This window comes from Paralichthys olivaceus, chromosome 10, assembly GCF_024713975.1.
Source record: "Paralichthys olivaceus isolate ysfri-2021 chromosome 10, ASM2471397v2, whole genome shotgun sequence".
Lineage (NCBI taxonomy): Eukaryota > Metazoa > Chordata > Actinopteri > Pleuronectiformes > Paralichthyidae > Paralichthys > Paralichthys olivaceus.
In genome coordinates, this window is record NC_091102.1 from 21566838 (window position 1) to 21584803 (window position 17966).

The 17966-nt window shown below is 39.5% G+C and overlaps 1 protein-coding gene across 2 annotated transcripts in view; it reads right to left on the minus strand.

The window, feature by feature from the left end:
• Positions 1–17966, minus strand: part of LOC109637343 (inactive dipeptidyl peptidase 10-like) — a 105464-nt gene that overhangs the window by 2491 nt on the left and 85007 nt on the right. For both annotated transcript variants that reach the window (XM_069533123.1, XM_069533122.1), the window contains 18 exons: positions 15556–15676; positions 13763–13917; positions 11465–11562; positions 11263–11386; positions 11132–11170; positions 10543–10650; positions 10075–10166; positions 9931–9978; positions 8999–9120; positions 8470–8517; positions 7928–8026; positions 6299–6368; positions 5987–6181; positions 4616–4670; positions 4419–4518; positions 4156–4214; positions 2034–2106; positions 267–340 (listed from right to left, as the gene is read on the minus strand). In XM_069533123.1, coding sequence (XP_069389224.1) covers positions 267–340; positions 2034–2106; positions 4156–4214; positions 4419–4518; positions 4616–4670; positions 5987–6181; positions 6299–6368; positions 7928–8026; positions 8470–8517; positions 8999–9120; positions 9931–9978; positions 10075–10166; positions 10543–10650; positions 11132–11170; positions 11263–11386; positions 11465–11562; positions 13763–13917; positions 15556–15676 — 1680 coding nt within the window. The remainder of the gene's footprint in view (positions 1–266; positions 341–2033; positions 2107–4155; positions 4215–4418; positions 4519–4615; positions 4671–5986; positions 6182–6298; positions 6369–7927; positions 8027–8469; positions 8518–8998; positions 9121–9930; positions 9979–10074; positions 10167–10542; positions 10651–11131; positions 11171–11262; positions 11387–11464; positions 11563–13762; positions 13918–15555; positions 15677–17966) is intronic.

The window sequence follows — 17966 nt, forward strand, 5'->3', positions numbered from 1 at the left end:
ATGTAGTTTAATGAACTAACTAATGAATACACAAATCTCAATATATTGACATATTTGTAAGGGTTATTTGATGGTGGTGAACCTGACAGGCACACCAGTCTAGTACCTAATATAAAATCAGCTTTGTCATGGAACAAGTCATCTGCAGCAACAGGCTCAGCTCTTCTCTTGGCTGTTTTTTTTTATTTTAAGTTGCTGTCAGCAGTTTACTAAGAAAGGTATCATGAGGAAACTCTTGGTTAGACTTTAGAAGAGGCAGCACTCACCTGGAGAGTGTAGTTAACATTGGACGCAGCCAGTAGTTTGACCAACTCAGCAGAATGTTGGAAATGAACAGTGGCTGAAAGAGGGGAGATGATTACACTGGATTCATCATGGTCTGATACAACATTACACCGTCTCTGTAATCTCATGAAAATCAATTGTAGTATCAAAACATGCCCAGAAAAATGCATATGAGTTGTTTTAATACACTTTGTCATGTATGTTTCTTAATATGTCAAACAAGTCAAAGACAATGTCTAAGACCAATAGGAAAATAAATATGTTAAATTCAGAATGTATTCAGACCCTTTTAATTTCTAATCGCATTGTGTTATATTGCAGCTTTATGCTAAGAATCTTTAAATGAATTGTTTCACTCATGTATTTACACAGTATCCATATCAAAAGTCAAACTGTGTTTTATACAAAAATATTTTCATGAGTGAAGTATTCAGACTCTTTACTGTGACACTTGAAATTCAGCTCAGGTGACTCTTTCATTTTCAGATGCTTTTACTTCTGGTTTAGACTCCACCTGCATTTAGGTCCTTCTGTAGGTTTCCTCTATCTCTACACAGGATGTCTGAAACTCAGTCAGAGTGACCATTTGGTTTTTGTCATCTCCTTTTCAAGGCAGTTGTCCCTGAGGGCTTGGAGGAGGCCATTTTCCTCCAGTGACCCCTCAACTCAGCAAGAATTGAATCTTTATAGCCTTCCCTAGAGCTGTGCCTGGACACAATTCTGTGCCTGAGCTCTATCCAAGGTTTTCTACTCTGCTATGCATGATCAGCAGTGAGACCTTACATAGACACATGTGTCCTTTAAAACCATGTCCAGTCAATTGAATTGATCTCAGGTGGTCTCCAATCAAGGTCATAATAAACAGGTTAACTGGTTAACACCACATGATGTTAAATAATTATGAGTCCTGCACATTTGATACAGCTGCTCCAGAAAAATTAAACCAATTAAGAAAGACAGAAATGTTTGACTGATTCAATTACTGAGATTCCACTCACCATTTTATTATATTTTGTACGTCTGCCTCTAATTTCAATGACCCATTTGATCCTTCTGGACACTGATGAGACGAGTCTTGAGTCCATTCTTCTGAGGATAGTTTTCAGCTGCTCTTTGCCAGAGGGGTTTTGTTGCTCTAAGGTTTTCCATTGGATTCGAGACAGGAGACGGACTTGTTCAGGGCAAAGCTTTTACTGTTTTCCTAATCAAAAACTTGAATATTTATGTTTATCTTTTTTTTATTTATATGTAAATGATATCTCCTCAGCACCATCTGCACTCATGCAGCCTTGTATAAGCACACTCCCACCTCCATGTGTTACAGTCAGCACAGTACAGTCACTGTGCTGGTCCTGGCCAGGTCCACACCCAACAGGCTGGACTCCATGTGATCCAGACAACAGCTGAGCAAAGAATGCTGTTCAGAACACTGTAGAGATTGTAATGCAATGTCTGTTACATTGTCTGATCAGTCACTGAAACACCGAATTCCACAGGAGACCCTTACTCCCATATAGAAGCTCTTTTTTTTCTGCTGTTTAATCAGCAAATTGCACGTGGCATCATTTTTCAGACGGGCTGCTGAGCCATAGTATCATTGATATTATGCTTCTGTTATTATTTCCACAGGTTAACTTCAGACCTGAGTCAAGATCAAAAGCCCAACCCTGCTTTGGTTAATGCTTATCCTGCCAATGAATCCTAGTATACAGTATATCTTCACATCTGTGTCGTAGCGATATACTCACCATCTGCCGTGCCGTGTATAATGAGAAAGTTCAGTGGACTCAGGACTGTGACGTTGTTGAGCAGAGAGGAAATCTGTTCCGGAGAATAAGCAGTAAAATTACCCACCACACTCGAGAACAGCAGCAATTTGAACATGGAGCTGAGTGATAATGTTTATTTCCACCACACTTCAGGAGTTTGTGAGCTTATGTTGGAAGCTCAGTAGGAAATTAACAAAGAATGAAGTGAGAAAAAGGAAATTCAGGATCAGGTTCAACAGCTTCACCCGATGTATCATAACTAAAAAGAGGAAATCAGTGCTAAAAGAAAAATAAAACACCATAATGGGCTCTCACTTCAATTTGTTTGGACTGATTGCACAGGATGGCATTCCTGAGCTTTAACTGTTTCTATGGCATTTTGTGAAAAGTGCAGTAGACACAGCAATCAGGTGGAGGAATGATGCAAACAACTGTTAATGTTAAATGAGGCAGTGCAAAGTGAAGTGTTGTGAAAGTTTTGGCTGAGAGCCTCTGAACTGTGTCTGTTGTCTTTGGATGGCATCGTCAGTGTTCACGGAGAAAGGAATGCAGGCATCTCTATTGATTTAAACTTCACCATAGTTTCTAAGAAAACATATACCGAATATCCATAAGCCACACTCACCATTGCTATGGAGAAGAGTCAAGTCAAAGGTGCAAATCTTTGTATTCTTGTGCTATAATGAGAAGCTTTGTTGTTGCAATAGACTATTTCAAAGCGGACATTTTGACGCATTACAGAATAGGCATGGATGTAATTAATCAGCAGTGGCTCACTTCCATTTGACTGTCTCAGTAAGCCAATGAGCTAGCAAGTGCACAACTTGGGCCCTAAAGCTGGCACACCTATATGGAATGCAGCCTGCTGTCAATAAAAAATGTGTGAGAGACTGACCCAAACACAGAACCATTTTCCAAATGTATGTATGTGAAATAGATTCAGATCCTGAAGGTGGCCTGGTTTAAGCTGCTAAATATGTTGTCAGGTTTAAACAGGTGTAAGATTGAGCTTTTGTGGAAAACACATCAGCATGTACTAATAACATGTATGTAATAAGATGTCATGTTGCTGTGAAACAGCATTTAACTGTATTCAGATGGCTGTGTTGCAAAGTCACACTGGCATTACCAGAGGAGTGAAGTGATTGGACTCTCCACAAACATGAACTCAACCACTCTGCACGGTCCTCACGCTAGTAACCTGTTACTGTCTGGTGGAGACGTTTTTCACGTGGCTCGCTGTGATTGACAAGTTGTTTCAGAGGCATCGGACATGAGACGTGACAGGCTGAGAGGACACATTGATCACTACGGTCTACATTTCAAGATTTCACCCCACCCAACTTCATTTTGTACATGGTATCCCAGTTTGCCTCATGCTGTGTGAATGAACAGCACATTGTCTTGGAAACAGGGCCGACTCAGAACATATTGCTTTGTGCTGAACGTTGCATTTGTGCAAATAAAATAGGTTCATTCTTCACATTTACATCTGTTACATGCTGTGTTGTGTTTTCTCTCAGCCCTCTCTCCCCAGTGTCCATTCGGCTGCCTCCCTTTTTCCCTGTAGCTGCAGTGTGAGTGTGCAAGACTGGGCACAATCACCAATCAAGGCCACTGTGTGTGTGTGTGTGTGTGTGTGTGTGTGTGTGTGTGTGTGTGTGTGTTTCTTTCTTTCTTTCGTGCTGTCGTTGCTAGCGTGACCATTTACTTTCTGTTAGGTTGTGGTGGGTTTAATTGTTACTGCTGTTTGTCAGTGTCTCTTTCTTTTTTAGAAAGTTGTTTTCAGTTTATTGATAAATTGCTCTTTTGTTAATTCATAAGTTGCCATGATTCTCATTCCCTGGGTTATTTATACTGTTACTCCCCTCAACCCCTGGGCTTAAACCAGGGAACGTCACACATCTTACAGCCATAATAAACTGTTATACATGAGTCTACTTTGAATTCCAGCAGTGTCAACATTCATGTGCGAGGTCAGGAGCATTAACCTATTGAGTTCTAGCTGTTTCCTTAACCTGAACAGTTCATGCTGATCTTGTCTAACGAGTTCCAGATGACTCCAGAAAACCTTCAAAATCCTAAATGGCTTCCATCATACCTGGTATTTGTGATCCTCTTTCAGTGGAGAGCCAAAGTATTTCTCAGTGAAGGCCGATCCTTTGTTAGGATGAAAAGGAAAACAGTCCACAGGGAGATGTTGTGAGTAATGTCAACATTGCTGTTTTATTACACTGTTTATTCATGATAACATTTGTTATGTTTGTCAGTGCTACTTCTCTGCTTTACCATTGGACATTGTGACAGACAAAGAAAGAAAATACCATGGATGATTCACAGATTACATTGGTGTGTGACTCTTACCGCAGAGTCTCCAGTTTGTTATAGGAGCCACAGCGATGCCGCACTTGAACATGGAGCTGTGGGAAAGCAGCAGGAGGGAGGACAAGAAGCCTCCATACGCCTGAAAAAAAAAAAAGATTATGACTGCAATTTGAGAAACTAATACAATTTGATGTCATTATTTATAAGATGCAGTGGGGGGGGGTGCTGTACATTACCTTTCCATAAACTCCAACTCTGTTGCCATCAATATAAGGTAGCCTGATCAGATGCCTGGGAAATTAGAGCTACTTTACACAGTGATCAGAAATCAATGCTTTCTCTGTTTTAGAACTTGTATTACCAGAGACATCACAAGGGTTAGACAAGAAACATTAAACCAGCTAAAATCAAATCAACTGGAATAATTAAATACAAACAAATACTTTAATCAAAGGAGGGGAAGAGGATGGGTGGATGCTGTTTAAAACAAATGAATATAATGAGTTACAACCTTGGTACATGAAAGCAAAACCAAATGAAACTACTCTACTACTAAAAACCAAACCACATCCAAAACATACTCAAAATCTTCTATTCTGAGCTGACACGTCGCAGACTGAGGTTGCTAATAACCATCCTTTCATACAGTCATGGTCGTGATCGGACCACGGCCTGAAAATTGCAGCCATAACAATCTCATCTGAAAAGAGTGGACTGTCGGGGGTGTGGTCACATAGAGCTCCAGCAAATCACACGCTTGAATATGGTTCCAGGTGAATCCTTGTTACATAAATTCTACTGTTTACCTCATGATTGACTCAATGATTGGGCGGCTGTGGCTGAGCGGTGGAGTGGTCGTCCTCCGACCAAAAGGTCAGCAGCTCAATCCCCAGTCTTCCCCATCTGCATACCAAAGTGTCCTTGGGCAAGATGCTGAACCCCAAATTGCCCCTCATAGAACAAAAAGTGCTGCTAATAGATGCACTGTATGAATGTGTGTGTGAATGTCAAACTGTACTCCAAAGAGCTTTGAGTGGTCATCAAGACTAAAAAAATAAATGCAAACCATTCAGCAAACTCTTGTCCTGCATTTTAGCATTTTGTTATTGGTATGTTAAACAACACGTCACCACCAACACAGCCTCCTGCACTGTGTGAATCATCGCTTAGATGGTAAACAAGCAGATCCCAGAAGTGTCAAATTAGTGGTCTGTTACTGTAATTGCTGAGTGTTTAACTAATTGTATTAATCTTTTATAGATCTAGCTTTGGAAAAAGGAATCACATTACAATAACACATGCGTGGGATCCGGAGGCCTGCAAATCGGAAAAAATTCACTTTAAAATAAATTATTCACTGCTACTATTTAGTTGGTAAAATCTTTCCTAGCATCTGAACTAAATTGTGATCATGAATATCATTGAATAAAGCAATAATAATGTACATCAGTACAAGAACACACTGCAAATAAACTTCCAGCAACACTATATACAGTATTAGAAGAACAATATGATTAAAAAAAAGGAATTCAAAAGATGCTAACTGTAAATCAGTTTCTTAACCTGGTCCAGAATCCACTGAATCATATTCAGATAAAATCACTTACTCCAGAACTGTGACCTGGTCCTGGACATCAACACTCCCTAGTCTGTGGTGAACCTCGTGGAGAATCCTCTGGCCCTGGAAGCCGCTGCCTCGGCCGTCCAGACGAGCAACGATGACTTTGTCTGAGCTGACCAGCACAGATTCCCAGCCGAGAGAGAAGCGCTCACTCACCGCCTGACCACCGGGGGCGCTGTCACTGTGAAAGGGTATGATAAGTTGATTAATATTGCCCAGATCTAAATGGAACATGTGACACAGCAAATGTCATTCAAAAGTGCTTCTACCAATGAAAAATGTATTTGAAGCTACTTACAGAACCAATAAAAGTGGGTACTCCTTTGTTACATCCAAATCTACAGGGACGAGTAACTCCAGACGAAGTGCTGACAACAAGAGACACATGCTGTCATTTATCCTCCAAGCTAATATCTCATGCTGCACACGATTCTGTCTCACAGCTTGACATTCAGTCCAGAGTGATGTGAAGTTAATGCTGATGATGAGTATTCTGCTATGCACGGCAGGAATATCCAACCTTGATGTACAATAAAGCTCCACACACTTCACAGTCAGGTCGGGTCAACACGGGGGCGTTGTCAGTCATGATTCAAGAGTTTCAGACAGTAGAGGTGACGCAACATGTGCTTTTCCTCAGGTCTTCAGTTTGAATGCTTTCACTTCACATACTCCAAGAGTGAACCGAGATGCTTACTGCCTGCCATTTTTTCTCTTCTTTCTCTTATAATGTGAGTGATTCACAGTAATATGTAGTTGAGTCTTGGGATCCTTGCTGGAGGTGTTAAGTGGTGTGAAACATGCAGGGCAACGATGTCAGGACAAAAGTAAGTGGGTATATCACTTACTAAAGGCGTTTAAGATTCAAGATGAAGTCTTTTAAACAAGTGTCAAGATGCAGTTAAGCTGCTCTGCCAAGTCTAGTGTCCTTTGACCACTGCTCTGTGTGCGCTCTGACCTCTGATGATTCAGAACTGACAGACTCCAAGAAAATACGTTCTGCACTCAAAATAAACACAGTGGTTCTTGTGAAAAGTACACCTGCTGTTCCATTTACATTTATCTGACTGTGTTTCTGGGCCTTAAACATTTGTCCCACTGTCTCAAACAGTGAACACAGATCAGAGAAAATAAACCATATGGCGATCCATCCACTCTAATTAAAACTATATTGCATTATGGATTCTAGGTCTGTTTCATAATCACTTCAAAAAGCTCTGCACCTGCTCACTCAGTTGTGTTTATGATGAGCAGCATTATGCTGGAAACGATCATCCACTTAATTTATACAGCTTACAGTTTGGATTTGTATAACATAATGTAAATGAGAAAACCCAGTTCATCTACCAAGGGGACTAGAGAAACCTGATTTCCCCGCTACAGTATAATCCTCCTAAAGAAAGAAGATATAGTGGTGATAAAAATACAGTGTATACAGATAATAAGGTTTCTAATGATCTTTCTACAGGTATGCATGTGTATGATAAGGATCCTGAGTAGATATGATCAAAATAAATCTGATCTTATCCGGATAAAAATGAGACTCACACTCACACAAGTGCAGCCTTCTTAAATAAGTTGATTTCCACAGATTCATAAACATCTGCACTTCTAAGATCCTGGGGAATGGGAGGGTATTTTGAAAATGTAATAAAAACAATAGAAAATGTTTCTCCTTTTTTGTCCCCTATCATCAGCTCCAGCAGGTATGTTTACGGCACTACAGGAAACAGCATGTGCACATATGGTTTTTTGGTCAGTTTGGCTCAAGGGGACGGCATCCGACCTCATCCCCTGACAAATCTACTGCCTCCAGGGATAGATGAAGGTCTCGTATTTTGAAGGGTGGGGGTACTAAACATTTTGGGAACCTCTGTTACAGACAAGCTAGTGAACAACAAAAACCCCAAAAAATGATATGTCTTACCAAAGTTGTTGATTTGTACAATTCTTCTTTCCCACTTTGGTATTGTCCTGTTCACCAGTGCATGTTTTAATACTGTGTTCCTTTCAAAAATCTTGTACTCTGTTAAAAGACATTGTAAATAATAATTAAGTTATATAAAAAATCTACCTTTGTATATAACTGACATTATCACATGTATCAGGAAACCGTAACAAATCATCGTTTGAAATTTGACCACATCAAGGTCAGAGATGTTGTGATATGATAGAGAATGAATCACTATCTGTATGATGGTTAATCTTACTGTTCCCTGACACTCTCTTCAAATGCTTCCCTCTTTAATGCATCCATGTGTCCACTGTTAATTTCCCTCAAGGAATGTTGTATTAATTACCACATTTTAGTGACTTCATCTCTAAATATTAGTTGATCGATTCATGCACTCAAACTAAAAAGAAAAATTAAGCTTATACCCTAACAGAATATTGAAATATGCTTGATGCAATAAAGTGTAAGTGTGTAAATCTACATATTAAACTGGGTCAGTTTGCCAGTGTACTTACTGTTCATATCGTTTAGTTTGTGAAGAGATGATTGGGGTATTCCAGGACCTGTGGAAAAGAAGTTGAGATCAGCCAATACAACTTTATTGGATATTTGATTGTCTGATTGGCAAAGTGTTTTAAAACAAGTGTAGCAGAGAAAAACTAATTGCAGTAGTCTAGTTTATGAGAAATAAAGGCACCGACATTTTTATGTTGCATGTATGTCATTTGTATACTCAGATGTGACACTTTGCATGTAAGTAAGATAGACTTCCACATTAAAACAAATAGTTCAGTACATATTTCTGTGTGCAGCAGTCTTTGGTTGTCGTCTGTAATCTTGCAATACATGAGAAATACTAATGAAACTGTGAAAACTAAACATTATTGCTGCAATGATAATCACAGGATTCATTTTAGAGTCAAAATGGTGTCTGGAGCAACAGCAAACTCCAAGCACATGCAGCTCTTTAACATTTGGGGTTACCTCAGTAGTTAAACATGTTACATCATCTCAGGGAACCTGACGTCGGCCATGGGGCGTTACCTCTACAGTTGAGGAGAACATGGCGGTAGTCAGGGCTGAGAGCAGCGTCATAGTAGGTGCACTTTGATTTGAAGAGGGAGCAGGTGAGGCATTCTTTACGGACTGGATCCACAGTGGAGACCCTGTTTGGTGGGAGACACAAAGATGTCAGCAGGCAGCAGGAGTGGTTTTACATCATTTGAGATACAGGCACATTGTTTCTGGCTTGCAAGCAAAAGAAACTAAAAAATAAATAAATCTGCCAAAGAAAAGGCAAAAATAGTAATTAATTTGCATTAACACTACAGTGCATCTTCTCTTTAGAAACAGCAAATCAAGGTAGTTAAATAAAAAACATATATGTTGTAATTTGGCTAAAACTGATTAAAAAAAGCTCCCTTCTTCAGATACAAACATTTTGTGGATGTATGTGGGGAGCTTTATAGGGAAATTAATTAAAATATTTATTTTGAGAAAAAAGAATATTTGTTATTTTGGGGAGTCACAGATTCATACCACTGTCGTGCATGTATCCTAAAAAAGTTGGGAAAAAGGGGAAAACCTTTAGCCAGAGTAACAGCTACATAATCTGCCTACCAGAACCTCTGACGCCCACAAGATAAAGGGGACACTGCAGTGGTTTACACATCAGCATGTAAGGTTTACATGTGGCATGGAGTCCACTGCATATGTGGAAAAAAGAGACTTTTGTGGAGGTCTGTGTAGGGAAGACGTCTGGCTTCAGAGGTGCTGGTGGGTGGATCTTGTTCCCTTTGGACAGAGCAAACCTGTTTCTCCATGTTCACAGTCTTTATTCTGACCTTAGCTCACCGTCAAGTCTGAGAGCGAGGAGGTAGGTACGTGTATTTCCTATCATCATCACCATCACACTGTCTTTTAATGAATCATGGTGCTTTCTTTACTTCTGTATTGAAATTAAATTCATATGGTACCTGTACAATTGTCGCTGTGCTGATCCACCCTCTGTGCTTAGGAAATAACTGGAAAATATAACGTCAACCTGTTAGTTCATATTGTTTATACACACACACACACACACATATATATATATATTTAATATATGGTCAGTCACTCACACTGAGTTGGTGGTCTCGTCAAAGGCCAGAATTAAAGAGACTTCCCAGCTTCCTGAGGTGAGGTGGCGGAGGTTGACCTCTTGATCCTCAGACTGAGAAGTGAATGAAAGAACACACCACCAGTGAGTAGAGAAGTCGTGTCAACATGACCTCACATGCCCTACATGCTCGTAAAAGGGCACACTGGTGTTTTTTTTTTTTTACCTGGCACTCTCTTTGAATTTAAAACTATAACACTAAATTCATCTCACTGCATCTATTGTACAACACTCTCCTTAACTTGATGAAGAGAAACATGTTTTTAATTCTCAGGTGTTTCAGGAAATAAAATTCATAATGATGAGACTTCCAGATTACATCATAAGCATTATGAATGAGTGGAAGGGCCTGACTGTAGACAAGACAGAAACACAGCATTGAAAGCGCCCAAGTCAAAGTGGTTATTTCATCAAGTATGTCATGTTTTACTTGGTTGGAGATCAGGGTGATATGGTTGAATGTCCCGCGGTCGCCTTGTTTTAAAGGCATAGTGATGAAAACTGTTGTGCAGTCTCTGGAAAATACTGGCTCCTCATTCTGAGAAAGGAGAAACAATGACACTGAACACTTTTTGACATTTTCTCTTTTTTAAAAAAATTCTTTTAGAACACCACACATCGTGTGCAATGACTGAACTGGAATTTTAAATGAAAAAAATAAAGCCTCGTTAAATAAATTCAGTTTAATGTCAATTCCATCTGCACTAGTTCAATCAACACACTTATATTCACTATTTGTTTGACCACTGAAATTCATGATAATGTTTCCTTCGGGCTTATTTCACTTCAAAAACTCAATGGAACCTCAAGTCGGTTATGACTAGGGACAATTCAAACAAAGTTTATTCAGACAAAAGGCTGAATCCTAAACTATTTAAAATGCCCAAACCATTTTTGCACATTTACCTTTCCTTACAATGTTTTTTGTGAGTCCATTATTTGAAATCAGCCTGAATCCAATCCTTAATTTCATTTAAAATTAATTGGTCCTGCAAAAGCCTCTGGAGTGAAACACTCACCTGGCGATCAAGCCACTTCTCTGATGTCCTCACATGTTTCTGCGTTGGAAAGATCAAGTTAATTCATAGAACCTCTGTATATTAACTGGTGATTTTAGAAGAAGAAGCGTTGTCAACAGAGAGTTTCTCACCTTAGTGCAGTCAGCTGTGGTGACATCACACAGTGAGAGAATTGACATGTTTTGAGCTCGATTCATCCAACGCACACTTAGCCTCTCCTTAGTCACCCACTTCACCATGGTGATGTAGTACTCACTAGTAAAAACACATCGATGGAAATCATTGAGAATATAAAAATAACATATTATTATCCAAATTGACTTTCATGTGTACCTCTTTTCAAAACTGTCAGGGGGTCTCAGTTCAGTCGTTAGGGAGCTGCCATCTAGAGTGACCACATAGAGTCTGACAGTGGGATTGATTTGACCCATCTGTGGAAAAAAACAACACAAATGTAGAATTGCACACATTGGCCTAATCAAAGTTTTGTCATATCCATGAAGGATCAGAATCTGGTTTATTGCCAAGTTTACATATACATGAAATTTGCTGCGGTGATGCACTGAACGCGCTGTAGCAATGACAGAAAGCACCGAGCAACACGTCGCGCTTGCTTTCTATTTTTATATGCCGTCATACTGAACAATGTCAGTGGGACTTTAACAAAGAATATAATGAGAATATAAAACAAGTAGAGAACAATCTGTGATGATGTTTACTGTGCAGGCCCCGGGGCAAGTCAGTCATCTTTCCTCGCTTACGCCTCCCTCAAAAATAGAGCTCATTAGTCGACACGAGAAGGGATATCTCAGAAATGCAGAGTTACCTATCACAGAGGTGACAGCATCTCTCCTACACTCATGCTCATGGTCTTGTTGTGATTGGTTATTATACGTCTTCTCCAGTCCTTCACTTTCTGCTCGTATGGAGGTATAACAGCTTATCCCAATAACACTGTTACTGTTTACTCTGTCTACAGATGGCATGTGCTTTATTTTACTTGACAGGTATATAATCTAAGCTAGAAGCATTTTTTTTACTTTACTTCACTGACTGACTCAAGCCAGAAAGCCATGGACAATACCTCTAACTACAAAGTCAGTTTTTAAATTACCGATGGCTCAGAATGAACCCTATCAGAACACAATATACACCAATCAATTAGTCAGGAAGTAAAAGCAGTTAACTGTTGTGGCTGATCGTTGTATGTGTCAGTCATGTTTATGTTTCTTCTTTCTACACAGTAACCCTGTTATAAAGATAAAGCACATGTGTAGTTCCCATTCTAATTGTTGTGTTATAGTTTTATTTGACATGCATTTCAAGTCAAGTCTTATATTAATGTAGCCCAATATCACAGTTCACAAATGTTCCTCGGAGGGAAAAAGCAACAGAGGAGGGATCCCTCATCTAGAACATGCAATAGATATGTTTATAAAATGTACAGTCAAATGAAGATTTGTTTTTTTGTTCGAACAATGAAATATGCTATGTTTAGAGTAGTCCTTGACCCTGTTATTATCTACTTCACTGTTGTATATTGCTCAGCCGGGCATCAGTATGGCATCATCCCATCGGTCATGAATATCATGACCTATCACCTGCACCACTGAGTTGGAGTCGTAAGTCTTTGAACTCGCAGTTCTTGTAGCTCTCAATAGCTCCAAACAAATGTATCAGTCAGCCTGCTTGAAGCTTGAACTGTTTCATGCAGGGCAGACAACAGCAGTGACCACAGTTGCAGCAACCTTCTGTAAATAGGCAGAGTTTTTTGCTCCCGTTCTATAGAATACATTTGTAGTATGTGTGCAATATTATTTTCTGGAGCTGCATGGTCATAATTACTCACATACAGATTCATTCTATTATCACTCTACCAACTGAATAAAATATCTGTGTCTGGCCTCTGATTTGAGATTTTGAGGTTTGAGCTCATTGTGCAGCTCTGCACCATCCAGGCAATGATTTCCTAAAAAAATCCATTTATTGAGCTGTTTCCATGCTTCCTTTGACTGGCACAGCTGTCTGTTTTAAGAGACCAGTCATGTGACTGGCGGAGGGGAGGTAAAATGGGTGGTCAGCTAACCAGAAGGCCCGATAGTTCAATCCCCGGCTGGCTTCACTTAAGCTGCTGCAGAATCCGTTTTTACACACTGTAGGTAAGACTGAGAGCAAGAGCAGCGCTCCATTAATTACATATCCCCCTTGGGATGAGTCTGAACCAACAAATGAGATTGCCCTCTCTCTCATGACCCTCATTCCACCACTTTTCCACAACCATTCTCTCATCTAAGAGTCATTCGATGTGCTAACCATCCACATCAAGGTAATGGCGTTGTGTTCGCTTACCTCACTAAAGCATTTCACATTCCTTTTCCTCCCTGTGCCTCGGTTCCCTACAAACTTCCTTCTTCAAAGGGAGGAAGTGAGCGTGAATTAAACAAGAATAGCCTTCAGTTGTCTTATTCATACTGGTTTGATGCATTGAAGGGAGCTACCCCAAGGTTTAGATACTGTCAGGTTATAAGGGTTGTTGTAGGGAGCTAGCAGATTTTAAATAGAACTAATTATTTCTAGTTTTGCTCTGCTGAAAGAGAGATCGAAAGACTTGGGTGTCACTACCATGATTACCTTTGGGTAGGGGTATTCCTTCCCTCTAGGGTAGAGCGATCCTGTGAAGCGAGGCAGGAGCATGTTGGGGACCAGGGAGTCGTTGATGGTGAGGTAGGCCAGTCTGGTTCCATCAGGTGACCACCAGTGAGTCGCCTGAGTGTGGAACACCTCCTCTGGAAAGCCAATAAAAGACAAATGAGAAAATCTGGGCCTGGAGAGTGTTAATCCAAGTCAGCCATCACAGAGGAGTTGGTCCTGCAGCTTTTCTTAGATATTATTTGGACCAGTAAGACACATTAGGGAGAGGGCTGTGAGTATAACAATAATCATCCCAATTACATATTTACAGTCAATGGTCAAAAGGATCCAAGTACAGCATCAATCTTTTTGATTTTTGAGAATTAAAAAAAGTTGGTCAGTTGAGGTCTGTAGGTTATTTGGAAATAATTATTCTCATTTCCGGAGTATATAGTAAGTGTATACTTGAGCCTTGTATTTTTTCTGCTCCAGTTAGTACCAGCAATGAGTCATTTGGGGGGCACAATGAGTTATGTAGGGCAGCCTATGTACGGCCTATGTTACTTTACAGAGGTTGTTGGTGCTGTACTGTTTGAACTTGAAGATGGAGACTGCAGGCCAGGGTTGGGTACTGAAATCTGGTGCCAATCTGACACCTGTTCCTTCTTGGTAGGTACCTACCAGACCAACTCATTACGCAGATTTATCTGTGCCATTTTGGTATCTGCGCTATGTACTGAAATACTGGTTCTCCTTACAGACAACATTAACATCACTGCACGTGCCAAGTTAACATTACACTTAACCCTGGTGGCAACACACTCTCTACATGGCTCTGGCAGCTTATATACATGTATGCCTCAAACATAAGTCAACATGTCAACAAAAAAGGGCCTAACTCTTAACGGTCGAAAGTGTGGCTGCATTTCACGTGAAAGGTTTCCAACACCTGAGCATGCAGCAAATAGCCAAGATGTTTACCATTCACCAGCAAACTGAGAAAAGAAGAAGGAAAGGAGGGAACATGAAAAACGTAAAATAGCACCTGGCAACACACAGTGACATTTGAAAACAGAGGGATGCTCTGTGTCTGCTTGAGTGACCACAGGCTGATCACATCAGTGAGGCAGTGTGGGCGTCCCTGGACACAGTGGTGGGGAGACGGCTGAAGACGAGCTTGGAGCTGTCATTAAGCACTGAAACTTATTTAGTGTTAACAAGTTTACATGGCAAATGTTCAAACTTAACAAAACTGAACTCACTCATTTATATTTGTATATCTATTTGAAGTATACTTCAAACTGTTCTTCAAATTTGCCTTGGCTGAGGTGCTCTGCTCGTCAACCACTGTTTTATGCTTTCTTCTTAAGAAAAAGTATCTGCATCATTTAGGCACCGAGACCATTTTAAAAGTATCGATTTAGCACCACCATCGCAACAAACCTGATCGATACCCAACCCTAGTGCAGGCACTATACAGAACTGATAAAAAGGTTCTACCTTGTCAGAGTGTCGGTTTCAGCATTAGTACATTTGTTATGCAGTCATTGACAAAGTATTTAAACTGATTGGAAGCGTTAATCACCAGCTCTATCACAATTCATTTACTATGCATGTAACATACAACAAACAGCATCAGCCACTTATATTCTCATTTTAAGTGTTTTCAGTGAATAAAACTCTGACTTCATTATCATCTTTATACGCATTTCATTTTTTCTCTGGGTGGCGGAGTTTTCGATGCCGTGGGTGGTTTTGAAGACTATTGTGTGACCCAGTGGCCCCTCTCTTACCCTCATACAGCCAGTCTGCGATCCCATTGAAGACGATCCCCTCTTGTCCAGAGGACGTGAGCCTCCACGAGCTGCTCTGAACATCCGTTTGGTAGTAAATGTTGTTTTCAAATATATATATCTGTGGCATAGACAGAAAATATATAGTCGGATTTTATTTGAAATCAAAAATAAGCGCACACATTGCATTATGGGTCAACAGGAAGGGCAAAATACATGTAATCGCATTTCATTGTCAGATGAAAAAAAGAAATAAAACTGCTATGATCAGCCCAGATTACATTTTGAAGAAAGTGAAATTCTATTTTAGTTTATCACAGATAAACAGGTTTGTGTTGGGCTCGGTTAGGTTTTTCTCAGGCTCGGACAGGTCCAGACAGAAAAATGAGACCTATGCCATTCTATTGTGGACACAGACCTGGGCACACAAGTGCACCATGGTTTGGGGTTGCATCACTTGGTCAGCTCTCATCTCAGAATCAATAAGTCGGCTCGTTTTCTAGAATTAACAGGCTATTTAATTAGTAAACACCCAATGGGTGTCTATTTTTTGTGAATAAATGTTGTGTTTAAAATCTCTCAGACACTTAAAGAAATTAATAAAAATGGAACCATTTAAATATGCAGTGAAGCCTGTTTGTCTTTTTTAGTTGCTAGTTTTAGTTTAAATCCTATAATATAACTTTCGATTTGAAAAAAATAACTGATTATTTTACACAAGCATGTCAGTTGTCAAGTGTGCATGAAGAGTGCTCTTGATTCTGTTCTTAGCTCTGAACAAATAAGAAAACATTGGTTAATAATTTGTAAAAACTGTAGATATTACTTCTTAAGAATGGTTGGTGAATGAGGATCTATATTTTGGCTGCATCCATATTTTTAGCAGAAGGTAAAATAATTTGAATAATATATTAAATAATATTAATAAAAAATTCAATGGCTTTGAAGTAATTCCAAGCCATTTTCTGTGGAAATGAAGTCGTCCTGGCCATAGTATCTCCAGGCCTTGTACGCAGCTGTACACAGGCAACTGGACTTGTAGGAGTTAATTGAAGATAAAAAGTGTTCAGATCCAATTACATGTCTTAGTAATCCAATTAAATATTTTAGTAATTACAAAAAATATGTTTGTTTGACATGTTTTTACTATATGTGATTTATTTATAAGTTACGGAGACATGAGAACTCATTGTACTGCTGCCACCTTATGCACAGAAGTCTTCAAGTTACCGTTCTTTTTTTCCCCAAGACCAAACAGAGAAGGCCTGGTGACGTGATCACAAAGAGAACACACTCAATGATAAAAATAATAAGGCAGCGGCTCACGATAACGCAAATATATGCGGCTCATGATTAATGACTACGCTTGTTATTAGCTGGCACTGGCGGTGGCACTCTGCTGAAGGGCTTTTGGGAGAGCAGGTTCCACAAGGAACAGGTATAAATACTGAGGAAACGAGATAAATATGCTATCAAATGGTTAATTACTTTCCTTGTCTGCACTGGAGAAAATAATGGACTGATAATTCTGCACATAATACTCTGCACGGCAGAGGCATTACTCACTTTGGTTGCCTGACAAGTCGTCTTCCAGCAACTGCTCCAGTAGTCTAACTGTTGCTGGCTTCCCCTCAAAATAATTGTTTAGTTTAAAGGGAGTTGTTTTTTTCTTTTCAGGACAGAAACTGTCTTTGATCGGCCTTTACCTCAGAGCACAGAGGGTTCTGAGAGTGAAATGAATTATACATTAAACATAAGACATTAAACATTGATTTTCAGCATTCTGCAAGCTGCAAGGCCTCTTCATGTGTAATGACAAAATCTAAATGAAATCCACATTGCAGACGTTTAAGGCTGTAACAACACTCATTCTCATTGTGAAAGAATCTGCCAATTACTTTCTCAATAAACCAATTAAGTGTTTATTCTGTTACACCGCAGGAAATTGTGAGGAATGATCACTTTTCACAGCCCAACATGAAGAATTTAAATCACTTGTTTTGTCCAACCAACAATTTGAAACCCAAAAATGTTCAAATGGCAATGAATTAGGACAGACAGTGCAGCTAACTGAGATAACTTAGAATATTATTAAGATATTTTAGCTATTTATGTTTCGTCAAGAAGTTTGTGAAATTATTAACTGATCCAAATAGTTATACTGATTGTTTTTTTGTCAATCTCTTTCATGATTTTAGGTAAAGTTATGAAATGGATTATTTGAACAGCATTCAGACAGATTTCTGCTGTGTATCAAATCACAGATGATATTAGCAGGGCATTTCTCTTGCATGCCTATTGATGTCTAAATGCAGGATTTAATCACAAAGTGATTAGTCACATGAATATTACGCTTATCCTTGCTGAACCCGGTGCCGAAAAAACACCATAATTGTTCAGAGAAGGATGAA